The 23,407-nt window shown below is 41.6% G+C and overlaps 2 protein-coding genes across 7 annotated transcripts in view; one reads left to right on the top strand and one right to left on the bottom strand.

Moving 5' to 3' along the window:
- RBL2 (RB transcriptional corepressor like 2) overlaps nt 1-12,872 on the top strand; it is a 49,382-nt gene extending 36,510 nt beyond the window's left edge. For 2 of the 3 annotated variants that reach the window (XM_027617205.2, XM_027617207.2), the window contains exons 18-22: nt 530-601; nt 1,301-1,406; nt 2,018-2,223; nt 2,832-2,996; nt 11,407-12,872. In XM_027617205.2, the coding sequence (XP_027473006.2) occupies nt 530-601; nt 1,301-1,406; nt 2,018-2,223; nt 2,832-2,996; nt 11,407-11,577 (720 nt within the window). In that variant the 3' untranslated portion in view covers nt 11,578-12,872. The remainder of the gene's footprint in view (nt 1-529; nt 602-1,300; nt 1,407-2,017; nt 2,224-2,831; nt 2,997-11,406) is intronic. The other variant, XM_027617206.2, reaches the window with a different exon arrangement.
- Nucleotides 12,873-12,916: 44 nt separating this feature from the next.
- Nucleotides 12,917-22,207, bottom strand: LOC113935343 (AKT interacting protein). 4 transcript variants are annotated; one of them, XM_027617211.2, is made up of 10 exons: nt 22,066-22,207; nt 19,287-19,400; nt 17,749-17,954; nt 15,759-15,823; nt 15,572-15,672; nt 15,143-15,231; nt 14,968-15,066; nt 14,768-14,875; nt 13,897-13,957; nt 12,917-13,738 (listed from the first exon to the last, which is right to left on the bottom strand). In XM_027617211.2, exons 2-10 carry the CDS (start codon nt 19,326-19,328, stop codon nt 13,628-13,630), a joined length of 882 nt encoding a protein of 293 aa, XP_027473012.1. In that variant the 5' UTR covers nt 19,329-19,400; nt 22,066-22,207; the 3' UTR covers nt 12,917-13,627. The 4 variants fall into 4 exon arrangements, with proteins under 4 accessions (XP_027473012.1, XP_027473010.1, XP_027473013.1 ...); XM_027617209.2 differs by lacking the exon at nt 22,066-22,207 and adding an exon at nt 21,866-21,994; XM_027617212.2 differs by lacking the exon at nt 22,066-22,207 and adding an exon at nt 21,866-21,994 and having other exon boundaries at nt 12,917-13,735.
- Nucleotides 22,208-23,407: the final 1,200 nt, after the last annotated feature.

The raw sequence follows: 23,407 nt of genomic DNA, 5'->3' as shown, positions 1-23,407 counted from the left end.
GGCATTTGTACTATATGTCTGCATTTATCCTATACTTGGAATTCTTAGAGCTTCCTGGATGTGTGGGTTACTATTTTTTAAATAAATTTGGGAAGCTTTCAGCCTTTATCATTTTTTTCTGCTTCTGTGTGTGCTGAATGATGTTCACAGATCCCTGAAGAAGCTCTGTTAATTTTTCTTCATTCCTTTTTCTGTGTTCTTCAGGTTCCACAGTCTATCCCAAGTTTGCTAATTCTTTCTTTCTTCGCCAGTTCAGATCTGTTTTGTCCTTCTGGTGAATTTTTCATTTGTTAACTGAACTTTTTTATTCTAGGTCTGTGTTCAGATACCACCTACTCCCTCTTGTTACTGAATTTTAGTAGGTTTTCCTGAATAGTTCATTTTGTATAGGCCCTTTGGACCATTTCCAGAGACTTGTAATGGCTGTTTATCTGATTTTCACCAGTTTGACTGGGGAGTAGGTTCACAGAGCTCTTCAAAATATTTTTGAAGTCAATTTCTCTCTCAGAATACTCTTATTCTTCGCCAGGTCACAAAAGAAGACAAGTCCTTCCAGAATATTATGCGTTGTTATAGGACTCAGCCACAGGCCCGGAGCCAGGTAACTACATTTTCTCTCAGGGCTGAAAATAAAACTTAAAGTCTCTGATAAATATAAAAAATTAACCACAGTTGAATCTGTGGCCTTTTCTCCAGGTTAAAAACTAGGATTCTACGTTAAGGAAGTCTTTTCTTTAATACTCTTTAAATACTCTTTAATCACTGAAAGACAACTTTACATCTTGATTAGTTTAAGTCCTCTTTTCTCCAAAAGGTGAGGAGGTGAAATATTTGATTCCTTCTTAATTTGGATAATCACAAGATAGATGTCAATTTAGGAAGTTGTTTGGTTTCTGTGTCACCTTTCAGGCTGGTTTAGAAAACAATACATTTAACCAAGACAACATTAAATGAAAACAAAACTCATTTTATCTTTAATACTATTCATTTATCTCAAGGAGTAGGTATGTAAGATCTTTGTATCTGACTTAGAATAATTTGATTTTATGGTTGGGTGCTAGCACTGCCCTTTATATTATAGTATTACAGGCCATATTTGAAATTGGAAGCCAGACAGGCCTCAGTGTAAATCCCGGCTCTGTTATTTAACAGATATATGACCTTGGCTGCATATATTAATCTCCCTGGGGACAACAGCTCTTACTACATAGAGCCACTATGAGAATTTAATAACATGTCAAGGTCCTGTAGTCCAAGATGTGCTCAATAAATCTGTCCCCTTCTCATGGTCTCTCTAAAGGTGTATAGAAGTGTTTTGATAAAAGGGAAAAGGAAAAGAAGAAATTCTGGCAGCAGCGATAGCAGAAGCCATCAGAATTCTCCAACAGAACTAAACAAAGACAGAAGTAAGTGTTTAGGGTCTTTATGAATACTTACAAAATTAGGAGCTTCTCACTTTTTAGGCCTTTTAGACTAAGGGTTTTTTAGATGAAGGATTACTAAATGAAATCACAACTGTGTTAAAATATTGGCAAAAAATTTGTTGGAACAATAAACAGAATCCTAAATTTAGTGGCAAAGTTGTTGGTCCTTTCTCCCACAGCTTCGAGGCACATTGTGCATAGCATTTTTCTCCAGGGAAATTAGAGAAGGTTTCAGGCAGGAATTTCTTGGCCTGAGTTCCAGAAAAGTCTGGCGTGCCAACTGAAACCATGCTATGGAAATACCACCCCTAACTGTTGATTTGCATTACTCAATGTAGGGCACAGGTCCTAGAAAATTTGGTGTAATTTATTAGTGAAAACCACTCAGTAAGCCTTTGCATGGCGGGGGGTGAAGTTAATACTTAGGCATGTCTGTGCTTTGCTCCCTGGGTTGAAGGACAGAGTGCCCGTTTGCTGCCCTTAAACAAGTACAGTGGGTAGCTGTTGGCCTTTCTCTTACTGAATTTTCTTCTTAAAAACAATCGTGCATGAGTAGTCTTTCTGTTGAACACCCTCTGTTCTACCTGCTGCAGCCAGCAGAGACTCCAGTCCTGTCATGAGGTCAAGCAGCACCTTGCCGGCTCCACAGCCTAGCAGCGCCCCTCCTACACCGACTCGCCTCACAGGTGCCAACAGTGACATGGAAGAGGAGGAGAGGGGAGACCTCATTCAGTTCTACAACAGTATCTACATAAAGCAAATTAAAACCTTTGCCTTGAAGTACTCACAGGCAAACGTAGTAAGTTTGACAGGGATTATTTCGTACTTTTTTCACTTGTGAGGGAGGAGAAATAACTTAGGTTGAGCTAGTCTTAGAAATCATTCTTTTGTTAAATAAAACTGAGGAAATCTCTAACAGAGATAATATGCCTAACCGACAGAATTTCTTATTTTGAAACATTAAACCAGATGGTATTTGGATTATACCAAATTACTGTAATACAAGAGAGCGAGTGCATGCATTCACGTTGTCCAAAACTTACCAGCTACGGTAACCTTCCAGGTTCCTTAACTTTCTCTCTGCCTCTTGTCTCTTCATATATAAAATGGGAATAGGAGTAGACCCCTAGCTTATAGGGTTGCTGTGGGGATTAAATGCCATAATGTATTAAAAATGCTTAAAACAGTGGCACAAACTAAGCACTTAAGTGTTATTTGTATGGTTTTCTTTAAGTGTAATTGTGGCTGCTAATACACTACTGTTTACTCTTCAAAAAGCTACTGGTTTAGTATATACCTCTCTGCTCTTTTAATAAAAAAACATTTTCATAAAAAATACCTGGTTAGAAATTTCGTTACCTTTCTTAGGAATACAGTTTTTTTTTTTTTTTTTTTTTTTTTAAACAGGTGGATGCTCCTCCACTCTCTCCCTATCCATTTGTAAGGACAGGTTCTCCTCGCCGAATACAGCTATCTCAAAATCATCCTGTCTACATTTCTCCACATAAAAATGAAACAATGCTTTCTCCTCGAGAAAAGATTTTCTACTACTTCAGCAACAGTCCTTCAAAGGTGAGCCTAACATAAATCTTGGCCTTTATTGACCCCAGAATGTCTAGGAGGCTGGAATTGGGGTTAATGGGAAATGCTCAGTACTCACATGAGTGATGGGAACTACCAGGGAAAAGTGACCAGTAAGTCCCAGTGGAGCAAAAAACAGGGGCTGGGGGGAGAACTTTAAGGCTGGAAATAAAGGATTTGGATTTATTTTCATTGCTTTTCCTATTTGTGCATTTATAGTTCACTCTGCTGTAAATCTGGAGTTTTATGGTTTTTACTCCATTTAAAATCCAAATTTTTGTTAGGAAAATTTGGATTTCTAAACTGATTATGGAGTGTGTTTCTGGGACAGGTAGTGTCTCTGTCCTTTGGATTCTTTGTCTAAGGAGAGAAATGGACATTTTGTACAATGCAGTGTGACAGTCCTATTTAGTACAGATTTGTTGTGGCAGCATCTGCCTCCGTCTGTGATGGGGAGGGGAGCTTGCATGAGGCCTTAATGGAAGAAAAGTTAGCAAGATGCTGAGGTGTGGAAGGAAGGGGTATCCAGGAAGTACCAGGAAAGGAAAGAAAACAATGTCCGTGAGGCAGTAAGACTAGATCACTGGGAATCATGTGCTGTGTTTAGGAGTACAACTCGATCCTAAAGCCCCTTACGTGATGCTCGTATTTAGAAAGAAACACACATAACCAAAACACCAATGTCAGTATCATGAGGAGAGGTTAGGTGGGGAGGGTACTGTTCTAGAGTGAAGGGGACTAAAGAGACAAGACACCCAAATGCAGTGCATGATCTTTGATTGGATCCTGCACAGAAAAGCACAGCTATCAAGGACATTTTTGGGATAAGTGGGAAAATTTAATGTGGACTTCAATGTTAAATCTTATCTTTAAATTTCTGTTTAATTCCTTTGGTATTGATGACAGTACTGGATTATGTAGGAGAATATGTTTAAAATATTCAGAGGTACAATGTCCCAGTGTGAGCAACTGACTTTCAAATGGTTCAGCTAAAAAGAAAATTATATAGAGAACAAATGTGGTAAAATGTTATTGACTGATTACTGGGTGTTCAATGTACTATTCTTCCAACTTTTAAAGTAAAAAGTTGGGGAAAACAAGAAAGCAGCAAAACTCTTAGGAAATGGAAAGCCTTTTCCATTTTGTTACAATAGTAACGAAGCTGTCACATGCCTTTGAGTAAACTTATCCCTTGTAGAAATCTCAGTCAACCTGAATAACGAAGACATACTGATGTTTCTGAATAGGAAGACCAAATATTTAAAGATAGTTTTGTCCAACCACTGCATAGGTTTGATCTGATTCCAATGATATTGCCAGTGGGATTGTGAAAGCTGGAAACATAAATCAACAATAGCCCCAAAAGCAACTGGAGGAGATGACGGACAGTTCCTCTACTATAGACACAGCTGAGATAATGCAGGTTCAGGCCAGGCCACTACAGTGAGGCCAGTTAGAAGAATTCTTTGATTTCCCAGTGCGTATAAAAGTTACGTTTATACTATACTACTGTCTGTTAAGTGTGAGTTATATCTAAAAAAAAGTGTTCATACCTTAATTAAGAAATATGCTAACCATTTATCTGAGCTTTCAGTGAATCATAATCCCCAGAGATCACCATAACAAATATAATTTAAAACTTTGAAATCTTGAGACAGTTACCAAAATTTGATACAAAGACACAAAGTAACAAACCCCATTGGAAAATGTCACTGATACACATTATCTGTGAAGCACAATAAAGCAAAATATGCCTGTGTTAGATAGTCACCCTATAACCAAATAAAGTCCATCTAGATTAAGAGTTAAATGGAAAAAAATGAATACTCAGTACTACAAGTCAGAATACTCAATTCAAAAGAAAAAAAGGAAAGAACCGTGGGAAAATAGCAAACAAATAGCTATTAAATGTAAATGGTCTAAATATACCAATTAAAAGGTAGAAATTGTAAGACCGGACACAAAAGCAAGACCCAACTATTTACTGCTTATAATTAACCCACTTTAAATATCGAGACACACACAGTTTAAAGTAAAAGGATGATAACTCATATCCCATTAACTGATGAATAAGTGCATGTCCATACAGTGGAATATTACTCCAATAAAAAGTACTGACACATGCTACAATATGGATGGACCCTGAAAACATTATGCTAAGTGAAAGTCACAAAAGGATATTATATGATGCCATTTATATGAAATGTCCAGAATGGGCAAATTTATAGAAGCACAAAGCAGATTAGTGATTGCCTAGGTCTGGGAGGAATGGAGGGTTTCTGTTAATGGGCACATGTGGTACTGAATTACACAATTAAATGTAATGATTGCACAACTCTAGGAACATACTAAAAACCATGGACTTGTACACTTCAAATGGGTGAATTGTATGGTATGTGAACTCTATCCCAATAAAGTGTTTTTTTAAAAAAGGTAAAAGGATGGAAAAGGTTATATATAATCTGCTAACAGTAATTAATGTAGCCACTCCAGCTTTCATATCAATAAGAACATTATCACTGATAAAGAAGGTCATTTCCCAGTCACAGGGCATAAAATCCTAAATAGAAAAAAATTTATAATCCAGAGATTTCAACATCATTGATAGAACAAGTAAACAACAACAACAAAAAATCACTAAGGATATTCAAGATGTGAACAACCAGATTGGCTAACTGACGTTTATAGAACACTCCAGCAGCATCATCAGGTGCACATGGAACATTTACCAAGATACACCATATCGAGGACCATAAAACAAGTCTCAGTAAATTTTAAAGGATTCAGTGTATTTTCTTTTACCACAACAGAATCAAATCAGAAATCAGTAACAGAGATACCTGAAAACCCCCCAATTTTTGCCAACTAAATTGCATATTTCTATGAGTCAAAGAAGAAAAGAAATTAGAAAGTATTTTGAACTAAATGAAAATTAAAACTTGACATACCAAAATTTGTGGGACACAGCAAAAGCAGTGCTAAGAGAGGGAAATTTACAGCACTAAAATACTTATGTGAAAAAAGAAATGTCCCAAATTAGTAACCTAAGATTTCACCCTAAACAACTAGACAAAAAGCAGGAATCAGTGAAATAGACAACTTAAAATACAGAAAATTAAGACCATTAAAAACCAGGGTTTTTTTGAGAAGATTTTTAAAAAACTGATAATCTCTACAACAGACTAATCAGGATTAAAAAAGAAATGATGAATCACTAAGATCAGAAATGGGAGCTATCAGTACAGGTCCTACAGATATTAGGAATATATAATGAAGGTTAAACAACTTTTTGCGAATAAATGTAATACTGCAGATGAAATGGATCAATTCCTTGAAAGACACAGACTTCTAGAACATACTCAACAAGTAATCTCAGTGAACCCTGTATCTGTTAAATGAACTGAATTTGTAATTTAAAAACATCCTCTCAAAGGAAACTATAGGCCCAGATGGCTTCATTGATAAATCCTACCAAATACTTAAGGAAGATACAGTTGACCCTTGCACAACATGGAGGTTTAGGGCACCATGCCCCATGCAATTGAACATCTGTGTATAACTTTTGACTCCCCAAAACTTACCTATTAATAGCCTACTATTGACTGGAAACTTTACCGAGAACATAAACAGCTAACTAACATGTATTCTGTATATATATTATGTACTGTATTCTTAAATGGAAATATTAAAATCATCAAAAAAAATCCAAGTATAAGTTGACCCATTCAGGTCAAACCCGTATTGTTCAAACTCTTCTAAAAAGTGAAGGTGATAAATTATCTCAGTAGTTGAAGAAAAAACATTTGACAAAATACACCATTCATTCATGATAAAGCCTCTCAGGAATTTCCTCAATCTGATCCAGACTGCATACCAAAAATATCTACAGCTACCATCATACTTAGAAGGCATTTAGATGTCCACTATTAAGATCAGGAACAAGCAAGGATATCTGCTGTCACCACTGCTATTCAACATAACTCTAGGCCCTCACATATATAATAAGGCAAGATAAAGAAGGCATACAGACTGAAAAGGAAAAAATAAAACTGCCTCCATTCACACATGATTTTTTCTATAGAAAGATCAAAATCTAAAAAATGTTAGTGGAACTAATATATAAAAATCAAATTTGGGGCGCCTGGGTGGCTCAGTTGGTTAAGCATCTGCCTTCCGCTCAGGTCATTATCCCAGGGTCCCGGGATCAAGCCCCATATCGGGCTCCGTGCTCAGCAGGGAGCCTGCTTCTCCCTCTGCCTGCCTGTCTGCCTACTTGTGCTGTCAAATAAATAAAATCTTTTTAAAAAAATCAAATTTATTTCTATATACTAGCAACGAGTAAGGAGAAGTAAAAATTTTCTAAAGCACTGTAACATTAAATACTTTGAGGGGTACCTGACTAGGTCAGTCAGTAAGCATCCAGCTCTTGATCTCAGCTCAGGTCTTGATCTCAGGGTTGTGAGTTCAAGCCCCATACTGGACAAACAAAAAACAAAACAACATCAACTTAGGGATAAGTTTTGACAAAGGATGTACAAGACTCATATCCAGGGGCGCCTGGGTGGCTCAGTTGGTTAAGCGACTGCCTTCGGCTCAGGTCATGATCCTGGAGTCCCGGGATCGAGTGCCGCAATCGGGCTCCCTGCTCAGTGAGGAGCCTGCTTCTCCCTCTAATCCTCCCCCCTCTCATGTACACTCTCTCTCTCTCATTCTTGCTCTCGCAAATAAATCTTAAAAAAAAAAAAAAAGACTCATATCCTGAGACCTATACAACATTGGTGAAGGAAAGACTGAAAATGGAGAAATTCCATGTTCATGAATTGGATGACATTTTCAAGATGTCCGTTTTCTTCCACTTGATCTATATAGTCAATCTAATTCCTGACAAAGTCCCAGCAGAATTATCTGTGCAATAAACTGGTTCCAAAATGTATATGAAAATGCAAAGGAACTAGAATTAAAACAATCTTGGAAGACCCACACTGATTTCAAGACTTAACTATGAAGCTATGGTAATCAAGACAATGTGGTATTGGTGAAAGGACAGACATACAGATCGAAAGAATAAAATCCAGAAATAGACCACATATACATGGTCAACTCATTGTCAACAAAGGTGCAAAAGTAATTTCGTTGTTCAACAGATGGTGCTGAACAACTAGATAATCATATACAAATAGTAAACCTGCACCCATACTCTGTACCACATATAAAAATGAATCAAAATGGACCATGGACCTAAGTGTAAAACTTATGAAACTTTGAGGAGAAACCATACGGGAACAAAATCTTTGTGAACATGGTTTACACAGAGTTCTTAGATAACAGAATCGAAAGCACAATCCATAAAAGACCGATAAATCTAACTTCATCAAAATTAAGAATTCCTGCTCTTTAAAAGAAAAAACAAGCCGCAAACTGGGAGAAAAGTTTACAAACCTCTTATCTGATAAAGGATTTATTTCTGCAACTATAAAGGATTATCAAAATGCAAAAGGAAAGCCAACCAACCAAATTTAAAATCAGACAAAAGATTTAACACACTTCATCCATTACATGCCTATTAGGATGGCTAAAACCAAAAAATGACAGTAACAAATTCTGGCAATGATGTGGAGCACTTGGAACGTTTATATATTCCTAGTGAGAATGCAGAATGATTCAGCATAGCTCTAACACCTGCAAAATAGTTTGGCATTTTCTTATAAACATGCCCTTATGATATAACCAGTAATTTCACTTCTAGGTATTCACCCAAGGTTCATACAAAAACATGTACATGAACGTTTAATAAGACTATTCTTAATTGTCAAAAAGTGGGAAACAACCCAGATGTCCTCCAGCTGGCTAATGGATAAGTAGACCTGTGGTACACCCGGATAATGGCCAACTACTTTGCCGTAAAGGGGAACAAACTACTGATACACCCAGCAACACAGACGAACCTCAAGTGCATTGGTGCTTAAGTGAAACACGCTGGATTTGGTAGGACACTTCCTGTAGGGTTTCATTTCTATGAAATTCTGGAAAAGGCAAACTATAGGGACAGGGAACATCATCAGTGCTTGCTGGCTGGGGGTGGGTAGATTAACTAGCAATGTGGGAATTTTGGGGAATGAAGAAACTGTTCTTCACTGTGGTAGTTACATGACTGTCAAAACATTCACCAATGTACACTTTATAAGGGTGAATTTTACTGTAGGTAAACCTTTAAAAAATGACATTTTGTGCAAAAAAAGTTAGATCAAGCATCTGGATCTATGGCATTCAATCTTGCCTATCACCACCTGGAAAGATTTAAAAAAAAAATTTGCACAGAATTGGGAGTTTCTCCAATAAATAATAGCAAAATTAGACTGTTGAAGAAACATGTCATGACTTAATAGATAGCTGAGATCAGAAGTACCTTGAGTCTTGAACCAACCTGTGATAGCCTAACATTTACACACTACCATGGGAAAAGAATTCTAAAATACCACACAAGGTAATTAACATGATTTGAGATCATTAGTGACACTTGTCAGGGCAGTTTCAGTGGACTGGTACAGCCTGTTGAATATTATAACATTGTTTGTAGTATTAAACAACTGGGAGGAAATAATACATCAATAAAGGATTAAACTGTGATAGACACAGAATACTGTATAGCAACTAAAGAGATGTGCATATACACTGATGTGGGATATATACTGATATTTATGCTAAGATCAAAGATGCAATGTTGGCTGAGCAAATATTCCAAACAACACATAAAATATGCCATTTCAATTTCTTTAAGTAGGCTTGCACACACAGCGTGGAGCCCAACATGGCACTTGAACTCACGACCCTGAGATTAAGACCTAAGCTTAGATCAAGGGTCGGACACTTAACTGACTGAGCTATCCAGGCACCCCTGCCATTTCAAACCTTTTTTTTTTAAACCTCACTTAATATTTCATTTCTAGTGAGTGCATTCGTAGATAGAAAGCAGAGGCTATAAGTAAGCCTGATTTGTTCAGCGAATGAAAAAATAACAGTAGATGTCCCAGGAACTAGTGAGGATAAGAAATCTCAGCATATTCTGTATGAATTTTTTTTGGAATAAGAATTTATTCGTGTTCTAAATATGTACATATTGTGTAAATAAATTGTGATGTGTAAGATACTGTGTGTTGTATATAAATTATATGTAATGTAACATATTAATGTACAATATATATTGTATGGTATAAATGTGCTATGTACATTAAGTTATACACTATATTTCACATAATATATAGACATTATATACAAATAACATTTATACAACAATTTAAGGAATAGTCAAGTAAATAGGAAACTAGAGATTAGGAATGCAAGCGGGTAGAAGAGAAAGTCAAAGGAAAGCTTTCTTAAGGTGGTTAAGATTTGAGAAGGTGCATATGCTAATAAGAACGCTGGTGATTTTATTTAAAACCTCAGAAAAATTTTAAAATAAAAAAATAAAATATGAATAAAATAGGTCTAGGATTAGCTTTAAAACAATCTGGTGTATGGGAAATGAATGAGGGTATAGATCAAGTAAGACTGGCCAAAATTGGTGCAGTGGGGTAGTTGTTATGTGAGGATTCATTACTCTGCCTACTTTCCTGTTTGAGATTTTTCTATAATAAACCCAGGTGAATATGGTGAGTATATTTTCCATAAGGAAACATGGATAGTGAAGCAAAGCAGCATGTGAAAAAAAAACTGTGACCAACAAACTACCAGAAAATAACGTGGCAACTGACTTTTGGGGCTTTGGAGAAACTTAATGCTAAAGGCACTATATATAGATAGGTCCAGTCTCACCAGCATCCTGGCAGTTTTTCCTCAATCAGGATTCCTCACATTAACCATAGAACACAGAAAATAATTTGCCACATTTTTCTCATTTCTCCCAAGGATGAAAAATAACTAGTACCTTCTAGATCATACTAATAAATTACCTACAATGGATACCTTAGGGAATTAAGGCTTACTTGTACTGTGAAATTCCAGTTGAGAACTGCTTAAAAAAATGAGTAACACTAGACTGAAAAGGGCATAATACTGTGTAAAATCACACTATTTTTTAAAAAAGGAAAACAGAGACGTGTGGAATTGACTAAGTATGCCATAGCAAGGTGATGCTCCATAACTATTGTAGGAAAAAAAAAATCACAAATTTGCAAACTCTTATCTTTGGAAAAGTGTACATCAGAATCACCCCTGGAGCTTGTTAAAAAATGGCTGGCTGAGAAGTGAAATCGGAGGATGTATAATTTAGTAGGTCTTTTCTTTATAAAGATGTTCAAACTCTTGAAGTTAAACTCTTAACTCATTTGAGGTTCTTTGACTTACCACTGAACTCTGAGTATTAGAATTTTAAAGTTTTGTATTTATTTTTTCCCCACTCTAGAGATTGAGAGAAATTAACAGTATGATACGGACAGGAGAAACTCCAACCAAAAAGAGAGGGATTCTTTTGGAAGATGGAAGTGAATCACCCGCAAAAAGAATTTGCCCGGAAAATCATTCTGCCTTATTACGCCGTCTCCAAGATGTAGCTAATGACCGAGGTGCTCACTGAGGTTAGTCTGTTGTACTGAAACTGTCTTTTCACAAACTCTGTTCAGCAGCACCATTAAATGCATGCTAGATTATGGGGCTTTTCCTAATCTTCTAGTATCCTTGGGATATCTCTACTCATCCCAAATGCCTTTTTCCTACCACTCAGTGCTTGCCATCAAGGCTGCTTAGAATCCAAACATGGATGTTTTAACTCTTCAGCAACGCTCTTGCAAGTATTACAGGGAACAGAGCGTGCTTAAATATATGTGTAAGAGGTCTCTGTTGACGTACTCTGGCAGAGGGACTGGGTTTCTGTTCATTCCTACCTGTTTTGTGGTCAGCTTCTGGCCCTCATGAAAAGCAAGACAAAAACTTAGGTGTTTGTCCCAAAACGCTTGGTAGGAGTTAGGAGGTTTTTGCATTCCTGAAACAGAACAAGGGAGAGAGCCCAGATTTGGAGCTCCTAGATTATCATCCCAAATCTCCCGTTCCCTTTGTGTAATTCTTCCCTCTTCCCATTAGGTGTGGTACAGTGTGGTAAGTGCTGGATTGTTTGGTGTGCAATGTGTGAGTGAACTTGTATAAGAAGTGGCACTTTAGGGCTGTAAAAAGCATGATTTTGTAACCCAGATTTTGCTGTATATTTGCGATGGCACTTTCTACAATGTGAACTTTATGAAGTATAAAACTTCCAGGCTAAACATGCAATATCATCTTTGATGCTTTTGTACTTTTTTTAAACTGTTCAAGCCCCAGTAGCCACCTTTGGGCATGTGTTTTAAATTCTCCAGTTTTTTGTTGTTAATAAGGATCAGTTGGCTAAGTAAAGATTGTAAATCAAGTTGAATTAAGGGAATATGAAAAATTATGACCTCTTCTTTAGGAGGTAGTTATCTGAAAGACACGTGTCTATTAAGGTGATAAATTTAAGATATCTTTGGGTGTGTTCCTGGCAGTTTAAAAAATAGATTGGAGCATTTAGGTTTTTATTAGTACATAGTACCATTTATAAAAATTAGAAATGTTATTTAACAGCTATTGAATTATCAATATATACCTTTATTAATCACTATTGTTCCAGCAGTTTTAAAGATGAATGAATAATCTTATTAGGGAGAAAATTCAATTGTAAATTGAATCAGTATAAACCAAGTTACTGGGTAACTTCATATTGCTCTGAAAGAAATATGGAACTTACACTGTTCAGTTAGAATAGTGGTGCAAAAATATTTATAAAACCTCTCAAGATACTTACTGCTACTGTAATTTTATATGAAAATAAGTGTATTTTTCAATAAAGCATTTATAAGTTAATCTTTGTTTAGTTATATTGAGAAAGGGGTATTTAGTTTCCTGCATAAATGACAAAGAACAATCATTTATTGGTTTATTTTGTCTCTACAAAACACATTAGTCATTCATCATTTAAATATCTGACTTCATTAGAAACCGTTTTAACACTCTCCCTCCTGCCATAAAAATACAGTATTAAGTAATTTTCTTTAAAAAAAACAAACAAAAAAACAACTATGAACAAGTGTTCTGGTTTCCTCTCACTCACCTAATGTGTACCTCAGTGATTGACAGGAGTCTGTAAATCAGTAAAACAGTAGGCTGAAGACTGAGGTCCAGATGATCTTCCACTTAAAAGCACTAATCAGCTATGGAACCTGCTCTCTCTCTACCTCTCTTCACGCCCTAACATATATACAACTGAAACCACAGATGCCAGGGTCATTAGAGAGTGCCGAACTCTGTCTACTCTATTAGTTTAAATGAATGTCACTTACCTTTAGCATTATATTCAGAAAAATACTTAAGCCTCGAGGTCCCCAATAATTTGGAGTACTGAACTAGATAACCACCCTAAAGACACTTCTGACGGAAGTAATGCATTACTTAAAGAGAGGTTTCCAAAACTTGCTGTTAGAACCTAAGCACACACGGACACACTGATACCAGTCCTCGTTCGCACAGTTTTACTCTTCCGGCAGTCCTTTGCCATCGGTCAGCTCTAACTAGGCCCGAGTCCGGCAGGAAAGTGCACGGTGCACCAGATTCACCAGCGCTTAGGTCGCTACTGTTTTCTCTTCTTTACTGAAAGGTTGTACTGAACCAGGCTTTACCCATGACAGGCCAGCAACATGAACACTTTTATTGTGCTGTTCTTCAGGCTTCTTCTAGGCATAATCAAAAACAGACATTAAAAATAGGACTGATGGAGACGTTGGCACTGTACAAACTCATTTCCCAAAAAGTTATTTGTACATAGTAGTCTCCAATGAAGACATTTCAGAAAGGAAACAGCTAACGATTTCGAAAATGGTTATGTACTTACCTTCTGAGTCAGCATCTTCTCTCTGGCTTCATCATGTACAGAAGGATTCCACGGAGAAAAGCTTAAGGAAGAGAAAAATATTAAAAAACCGCTTTGGCTTACTAAATTTGTAGAGCATCCATTTATTCCCTAAACAAAACTTAACAAGGAGCAATACTCAGTTGTCAACATGTAAGTTTTAGATGTGACTCTAGATGATTCTGTCACAGGGTAACTATCCCTTATAGACCACTTACATGCGTCAGCTCATTTCAGCCTCACAACCATCCCTGAAGTACTGTTATTTACAGATGAAGAAAGTGTGCCAGTCAAATTAAGTCATTGCTCTGGGTTACCCAAGTCAGTAAGGACAAAGGCCAGCCCGTCTATCCCCAGAGGCCAAGCTCTTACCCACTGTCCCACGCAACCTCCCAGAGAGCTAAATCCACAATTCCTTGGGTCTCAGTACTCCTTCAGATGCATCTAAGATTAAGTATCATAGTGCTAAAGTAACACACTCTTCACCCTCTTCAGTCTCCCTCCCTTCCCCAAATCTGAACGTCGGGGGAGGGGGGATATGGCAGTGTGAGGGGCTCCAGCTGCAACTGCCAACTGAAAAGCAAAGTGTGGACATTTGAACGTGCACATTACCAGGATCCTCAGAAAATCAAAGTCACTCAACAGCTTGCTGCCAGGCACAATATGCCAGTCGACATGCAGCTTTCTGTTTAAGGGGTACCCGAGAGGTACCAGAAAGCGAGCTGCCAACAAATTATAAAGGTTGGAGGCTAACAGATGACACACTTTCCTTTTAAATCCCCATTCTAAGACCACCTGGAACATGGAAGTACAGGCTGGCAAGTGCAGTTTATCTAGATCATGTACCACTTACCTAATTGCATAGGGGTCTTCTATTTTAGGTTGGTCAAACAAACGAGCAGTGCACATCTTAACACTGTCAACCACTTTACTTTTAAAAAGCTGAACATCTTTTTCGTACCTGTGTGAAAAGTTTAATGCAAAAAGTTACCAACATAATCTACTTAGCTGCATTTTCAAATTTATCTAAAAGGACAAAGCAGAGTAACATACAGCACTGCAGCCTCTGGGTTTAAGGGGCTTGATGTATCAATCTTGTAGAAAACTCTCCTTGCGTACATTAAAACTTGCCAAATGTGATTATGGTTCCGCCTAAAGAAAAACACGCAGGATCACTGAAGCATCCTCTTGCTGACTTAGGTCCCCAAAGTAAACCTTATTTACTAACCTCCATTTTGCAAATGCTCTCTTCACATCCAGTTCACCTGAGGTGGGATCGACTAGCGGGTGAAAGACGGGAATATCAAACACCAAGCGCTGTATTTAAAGAGAGACATGTCCTTTAATGGAAGCAAGGAGCTTATCAGGTCTATACAGACATGTGTAAAGGGAGCTTCAGGACAAGGCAGTCACGGTGTTTTTTAAGTCAAAGGGCTGCCTCAAGAGGGATACTTGACAGCTTCTACCATTTTCCCGTAAAACTCAATTTTGCAGCCGGGGGCGGGGTGGGGGGCCCCCCGGAGCTCTGCTGTAGTGCAGAGCTTGGGAAACTGAAATCGTAAAATCATGAGCTCAGGAAAAGAACCAAGAAATCTTTCAAGCCCTTTAAGCCCTCCTCGGACCCAAGAAGTGAAGCCAGACTTGACTTCTTACTTACTGGGCAGTCACCATCTGGGTAGTTGTCAGGGATGTAAACCGTAAACTTAAACACACCATCTTGATACAGTCCGTGCCGTATGAATATGACTCCAAACCACACTGTGGGAAAAAATAAAAAACCATTAAGGCCCAAGTTTGTGTTAGAGGAACCAATCTGCGAGAAATTAAGAGTGACTCCTTCTTACTTAATGCAGAGCGGTAGGATGGCTGCACATAGACACCTGGTAGCTTCTGCTTCACAACCAAGGTACTAAAACAGAAGCAGAATAATGAAATTGTATGGATGTAAATGACAGATACGGATCAAACAACCCTACACTCACTTTACGAGAGAAGGACCAATCCCTCAAGGGGCAGCCAACAGCTCACACACAAGCCAAGTCCTCACCACCTCACCTGGCCCAGACTCTCGCCCATTTCCCGGCTTTACAGATGAAGCTCACAGAGAAACAGGAAGCAGAGAGGGCCCTGGACAAAGAAATTCAAGCCAAGCAGGGATACACAAAGAATCAAGTTTTCCTCCCAGAAATCAACTTTCCCAAAACATCACCTTGGAAACCAACCAGTAGGTAATGCTGAACAATGCACCTGGATTTAAAATTCTGGACATTAAATTTTAGGGAAAAGAGAGTGTACAATTTTTGCTTTTGTGACTGTAGACAATAGATTGCACCCACACACTTTCAAAAGCCTCCTGAAGCACAATTTTAGGTAGTAAGAATGAAAGTTCCATGGAACTGCCATCACTTCGGTGTCATTTTAAGTGTGAACACTACTCCATGTGGCAGAGGGCCATGTTCACATCTGCAGCGTTCTTGGTGAAGGCAGACATGTGCGTGAGGCGCTCCCCCTGTGCTCTCCCTCTCAAGTGACCCCCCAACCCGGGCGCCTGACCTCTGTGGGCCCTGCAGCAAGGGATGACAAGTGCGCGGACAAAGGCGGTACCAGCTCTCTGGGGACCTCATCACGGTGTGCCTAAAGGAGTAAGGCTGAGACCGGAGCTGGAACAATGCTGACCTCGGGCCTTAAAACATGTTTAACCTGCCAAGCCTGAATTTTATTGAGAAACAACTTGTTGAACCTTCGTTGTCTGTTCTTATTACCTATTTACCATCACACTTTTTTTAAATCCTTTACTCCGTGTTTAAGTCACTAAGATTCAGCATGTCAGCAGCAGATGCATCTGCTACAGGGAGGCCGGTCTGTGTTCTAATACAGACAGCAGATTCGGGCCACAATAGAAGCCTGTCTAACTCGCTGCCCAGCCTCACACACAAGGCCTCCACTATAAAGTTGGAGGGACCACTGCTACCACAGGGGTACAGCGAGGGAACACTTGAGGATGCTGTGCAAAGGAACTTAACGATGACAGAAATTAAGAATTCATTCTCCACACTTGGGCCCCGGGAACACGGGACCAAACCCGACACTGCCCGAGCCCCTGCGGTCAGCGTGGCCGGCACACTGGGCACGCTCCTCACCTCCCACTACTGACACGGGCGACTTCAGTCTGACTTTCAGCTGCTGGGACTCGTCCGGTTCTCACCTGCATGGAGCCCAAGTCTTTGTGACTTCCCTGTCACTGCCTACTTCTGCCCCTGTGGGTCACAAGGCAGGAGTCCAATCCCCTTTGTAATGACAGACCTTCAAATACACGAGGGCAGCTTTAATAAGTACCTCCTACGTGGTCTCTTCTCTGAGTTGGCGGTTCCGGTTCCTTCGACTGTTGGCTCCTGAGGTCTGGCTTCCTGACCTTGGCCTATTGGACCCTCTCCTCGGGCTGTCACCTCTTAGAAGGTGGGCACCACAGGGGAGCACAAGCCTCCAGCTGGGTCTGACCCAAGAGGGGACAGATTACTACCTCCCACTGTCCCGCTCTCCACAAGCACCCCCTCAGGAGGGGACTTCCTCACCTCATATAAAGGAACACCAAAATTACTCCATTCCTGACTGACTTTAGGTGCTTAGTCTTCGTCTCTTCTTCTTGCTCTCCAAAACAGACACGGAAATGCAAGCCCATGTTTGCCTTCAAATCTTATCCACCTGATATTGGAGGGGGATGCATTTGAGCTTTAAGATTGAACGACACAGGCATTTACGGAGTGCACCAGAATAAATCTCATTTTTCACCTTCAAAGGTCAGTCAGAATCTAACCAGATAGTTTAAGCACTTACAATTCTGCAAGAAGAGAGTATTCCAGGTAGAAGGGTCCGTAAGAAGCATGTGTGCCATTTGTTGACTGTGCTGCCGGGGCGGGGGACGTAGGCTTAGTTATGGGCAGAGCGTTTTTGGGAATACAAGGCAGCTGTTTCTTCGGGGCAGCACGTGGAGGGCTGGTTATCACGTCCCCTGCTAACGCCTTCTCTTCACCGTCAGATCGCTATTCAGGATGAAGTGGTGAGAACATTTGTTAGCATGATTCTTAAATCAAGAGAGTACATGTGACGTACGCTTATCCCTGACCTAAAAGCTGGAATGACTTTCACAAGGACGTTCTAGCACCACGACCAAGAGAACTTGAAAGTCCTCTGAGTAGGCAGGCCATTGGAAAGAGAACAAAGCTGAAGGAAGACTAAAGCAACAGGAAAAAATTTTAAAGCTACATCCCACAAAAACAACGCCAATATTTACAGGATGTACACGAAACAGAGAAAGAAATGGTTTCCTCTGGTGACCCCTAAAAGAGGGCAAGGGGTTACTCAGCAATTAGACAACTGTACAAGAAGAGTCGTTTGGCTCCTACGTGCTGTAGAAGGTCAGGTGTGAAGCAGCTCAAAACCAACAGTAGAGGTGACTCCCAAATAGCCACCACCTGGCGTGAGCACCTCGCTTAGAAACAATGAATGAAGTTACGTTCTCACTTGTGCTGCTCTGATTCTGATCTTGTCCCTGATAGAGATGATCCACATTTGGACTCTCCCAAGCACAGACTGTCAGTCAGCCTGAGTCAGGGACAAAGGTCTACATGAGTCAGAGATGAAACCACCACCTCACAGGCACTTCCTTGGCTCAAGTACAGCCAAAGGCTGTTTAAATTACCTGCATTAAAAATGGATATCATGTGATGTGCAGAGGAAAAAAGATGATTCCTGGCAGTGGTCTCTTAGACGTGGAGTTAGGGGTTATATTCATTCTCTTTTTGTCTGCATTTTTTAAGCTTTCCTAAAACGTACTGTCTTTGCAATTTAAAAATGGACATTTTGTTTGGAAAAATGGACATTTTGTTTGGAAAAATGAAACCAGTGCCCTCAAGTCTGAGTTGGCCACATTGGACTGGTCTTTCTCAAAGCTTCTCTGACTGTGGAATCTTACAAATTAGTAAAAAGACTACTACAATAACGTGTCACAAATTTCATCATGTGTAAATGTACCCTAAAAAATAATCTTAGAATTGTAATTACCAGGATGATTTCTATTTGAGATGCTATCTCAGTCTCAGAAACTAACTTTAATCAGCAAAATAATTATTTCTCAAAAGTAAAACCTAGGGGTGCCTGGCTGGCTCCATCGGAAGATTCTTGATCTCAGGGTTGTGAGTTCGAGCCCCATGTTGGGTATAGAGATTACTAAAAAAAAAATAAACTTAAAAAAAAAACTAATAAGCAAAGCCAGCTAATTTTGTTAAGATTATAGGCAACCTTGGAATGAATTATTTTTGACCTCTACTTTGACTCAAATGGGTTTCCTCACTAAATTTATTAACTATACCTACTTTGCGGACAGAGCTTGCAGACATGCTCCAGAAAGGGTTCATAACGTGGACTCCAAACAAAGAAATTCAGTGGTCTGCGTCATCAAACTCTTCTGTCCTCAGAAGTCACTTTACCTAAAAATGAGATGGGAAAACATAGAAACATACCAACATCAACAGTTAAGATTTCCAAGATAGTTAAGAACTAAATCTGACACTCTAAATAGAAATTCAGCATAACGTTATATAATATATAGCTATAAAAATTAGGGGGAAAAGTGTTCAGAAAGTTTCCTTTCAATACCCCCTCCCTCTTCTGAATCCAATTTCTTTCCCACCTTTAAATGCCTACAGGAATCTGTGTAATGAATCCTTGGCCAGGATTCAGAATATTCAGTGACACAGTTCAGCTTCGGTGCCAGAAATGCAGAAGATATGGACAGACTACAAGAGTTGCTACTAGCATAATATGTAGGCATTCGATTATAGGGAAAGCCGGGTGCAGGATGCACTGTCCCCACATACACAAAAGGTCTGTCACTGTTCAGGGTTACAGGAATTAAAGAGCCAAGGGGCTGATTTGTGTCTTAAAATTATTCTCCCCAGCAAAACTAGTAGCCAGAGACATAACAGAGAGAAGGCAGAGCAGGTAAGCTAGAGAGGGATAACTGGGTCCTGGCAGGATCATCCCCAAGAAATGGTCTTTCTCTCTGCTTAATGTGTGGAAACTACAGAATCAGACGCTGAAGGAGTGGCCAAGCGGTACATATGAACGCAACAGAGGAGTGCAGAGACATTTCACAAACACATCTCCCAGCAAAGCTTCAAGTAGTGGACAAGAAAGTATGCCTCAAAGGTCACAAAGTCAGTGGGTCATTTCTAAAAATAGAGAGGAAGAGGCAGAGGAAAAGCAGCAAGCCAAGCTGTAAGAACAACTTCTCTGCTCTGGTAATTTTCCCCAGGCTCGGTTATGTGGAAAGCAGAGCTCCTCTGAATTCCTACTTGCACCCATCGAAAAGGCTGAAGGTTAAAAGGGTCAAAACTTAGCAACATTCTACTAAATTCATAAGAAGCAAATCATTAGAGAACCCTGTACCAAATGTCCCTGACAGCAAAAATTTGTTTTATGACAAGACTATGATATCCGCAGGTGGGTACCAAGTCTCCCATACCTCGCCTGTGCCAATTACTGCTATTTTGCTTCCACGACATAATGCCACCCAGTAATTAAATCAAAGGAATGAGGCTCCTGGTTCTTCCACTAACCTGTTGACTTACAGCCAACAAACAGCAACTTATTGCTGAGAGCTCTCCACAAATCTGCCTTTAAAGGTGACTAGAGCACAGAGGAGAATGGTTGGGACATCAAAAATGTGTGCAGGCATGTTCCCATTTGGCCCAAATGAAAATGTTGGTTTTCAGATCCAGAGTAATGTACGGCACCCACTGTCATCTAGGACACATCTGACTTAACAGAGGATCCCCTCCCCTTGGGACACAGTGCTCACCACCATGTAAATTTACTGGAGTGATTCATTCACCTGTATGGTCCCTTCCAAGTCTAACACCTAATGAGTCTATAACTTTGCCTTTAAGAATCCAAACTTGCCCCCAGTTCCTGTTCTCTTTAAGCAGGAGGTAGTTTCTACTGCTTCCTGTGCTTCCAGTAGCGTCATAATCACCTGAAGTAACCAGCGCGCTTTTAGAGAATAACTACACGGTCTATTAGATGTCTAGCCTACCCAGACTGGGTTCAGCATTTTCCAACAGGGTGACATAGATGGAAGGAAGCCCTAGGACACAATTTGAGAATTTCTGCTGGTTCGGCCATACAAACCAAACAGGACGGTCTTCCTTTATGACAGAGAGCTCAGAAATCAGTGGACCCGTACAAATGATCTCAACATGGCTTGAGCCAAAACCTACAAGAAGGGTGCTGCTTTCCTACGTGCCACGGCCCCTAAATAGGCACTAACTTAATACATCACCCCGAACAGCCTTAAACTCCACGTTAAGAGAAGACAGAGTACGGCACCGAGAACGGACAAAAAACAGCCTCGACCCTGGCCCGGCGACTCGCTGTGGACAGCCGGGACCGGCACCCTCGCCCGGGGCGTAAATCCATCTCCACACACGCACGGAATCCGGACAAACCTGTCTCGAGGTGAGGCAAGGCAGGGGCCATGTCCCTGCTTTGCAGCTGGCTCGAGGCCGGCCCCGGGCCCTCGAGCCCCTCCAGTGGGGTGCTGAGGGCCTCCAGGGCTCGAGGACGCCTCCTCCCCCCCCCACCAACCAGCGCGCAGGACGGAGGCGGGGAGGGCGGGCCGCGGACGGGGCGAGCCGGTCGGGCCCGCCTCCCTCCCTCAGGCCTCCAGGCCCAGCACCCCGACAGCTCCCAACGCCGGCCGAGGGCCCGCGACCGCCAGCGCAGCAGGTGCCTGCAAACGTGGACAGGTGCCCGGCCCCGCCCCCGTGTCCCAGCGCGGCCGCCGTCGCTACGGAGTCGAGAGCGCCGGGTAAGGCAGACAAATGCCGGGCCGAGACTCCACGGCCCTCCCGTCCCTCCCGTCCCTCCTAGCCGGCCCGGCAGTGCACCTCACCTCGGCGTTTTCAACGCAGTGCTCCCAGCTGCTGAGCGCCGTCGCGGCCCCACAGCATCTCTGACTGCAGCGCCAGCCCAGCCCCTGCCTGCTCCCCGCCCCGCCCTGCTCTGCTCTCAGTGTTGGGCCCCGCCCCCTGCCCCACGCCCCTGGGCCCAGACGCTTCCGCCCAGCCTCCCGGCGCCAAGTGGCTCCCATACCTGTCCGTCAAGGACGTTCTTCCGGAGGCGTTGGGAACGACAGCACTCCGCCCTGCCAATCAAATCTGCTCCGCTCGGGCGGGGGCAGCACTAGACCCTCCCCTTACGTAACAGCGCCCAGAGTGAACTGTCAGTCACGGAAGTCTCGGCCCCGGGGGAGGGATGGGGAGGAAACAAACAAGCACCTGAACGTAATTGGTTACGACATCCGTCAGTCATCATAGAGGCCCGCCCACAGCTTTGTGCGTGGTCACTGCGGCCATTTGGGGAGACAGTGCAGATTTTCCAGATCCCGGCCGGGGAAGGGCCAGGGCAGGGTCGGTTTCCCCGAGAGCGCGACGTGCGGGCCGGCTTGGCCGGCGGTGGGAGCGCCCCGAGCCCCGAGAACCCCTCGTCGGGCCCCCTCTGTCCGCCTGGAGCGGGAGGGGCCGGGGTGGCTGTCAGGTCGAGGGAATCTACTGGAACGTTTTATGTCACGTTGAGAAACGCGGTGTTCCCAGTCACAGAATGGACGAGCGCATGGTGGGAGCTCAGCTCTGTCAGCGCTTGGCGGTAGCGCTGCCAGAGCAGCTTTTAAAAAATGTACCAGTCAGACAACCTACAGAATCCGAATCCGGGGGGGCGGTGAGCAGCAGGAATTTACATCTGTCACAAGCTGCTCTGGTGATTCTGGTGCACGCTGAAGTTTGGGGACCTCTTCCATGGCAACATAGCTCCCGGTCCCCCGACCCTGTCTTTTTACCCCACAAACCCTCACTCTGATCCAGAACACTTTCACCACTTCTAATCCTTTACTGCTCAAAAGTTTTCCACGGAAGCCAGTTCAGGCTGCAGAGCAATCTAAACTCAGCCCACCTTCCAAGGCACACCCTATGCTGGCCTCCCTTCCCAAGTTCCCCTCATTTCCCACGCCTGTCTCCAGCCCCATTCTGTGATGGCTGCCCTTGGCTTTCACGCTGCCAAGGCTTTTCTTACGATGGTGCCTTCTCTCCGGACGCCCTTCCAATCTGCACCTGGCTCAGTATCCTACACTCCTCAGCAGAGGAGTATTTTCTGATCAGGTTGTTCCATTTTGGGTTGCCTTTTGAAATCCTGGTAAAATGACCTTCTTGAATGGCAGGCAGCCAGCCAGACTCTCCTCGTTAATTCCCAGGGCTGGTTCCGAAATCCAACTTCCTCCCCTAGCCGAAAACACTCCTGAGCCACTTCCTTTTGTCCAGGCTGAATACACTTATGAATGTTGTTGTGCTATTAGTTTCAATCAATACCAAGAGGAAGGCAAGCAGGAAATCCTTTTCTCTGGCCACAGGTGGTCTCCCCTGGCACCTCTCTGGCCCGATCC

This window comes from Zalophus californianus, chromosome 17 (genome assembly GCF_009762305.2).
Source record: "Zalophus californianus isolate mZalCal1 chromosome 17, mZalCal1.pri.v2, whole genome shotgun sequence".
NCBI lineage: Eukaryota > Metazoa > Chordata > Mammalia > Carnivora > Otariidae > Zalophus > Zalophus californianus.
Note: the sequence above shows the minus strand (reverse complement) of the source record. Positions and strands in the feature narration are given on the sequence as shown.

Coding starts and splice junctions, on each gene's coding strand:
- LOC113935343 (XM_027617211.2), bottom strand. CDS start 19,328: ATGAACCCTTTCTGGAGCATGTCTGCAAGCTCTGTCCGCAAA. Junction 15,067..15,142: donor AGAGCATTTGCAAAATGGAG/GTTAGTAAATAA, acceptor GTTTTTCTTTAG/GCGGAACCATAATCACATTT. Junction 13,739..13,896: donor AGAAGATGCTGACTCAGAAG/GTAAGTACATAA, acceptor GATTATGCCTAG/AAGAAGCCTGAAGAACAGCA.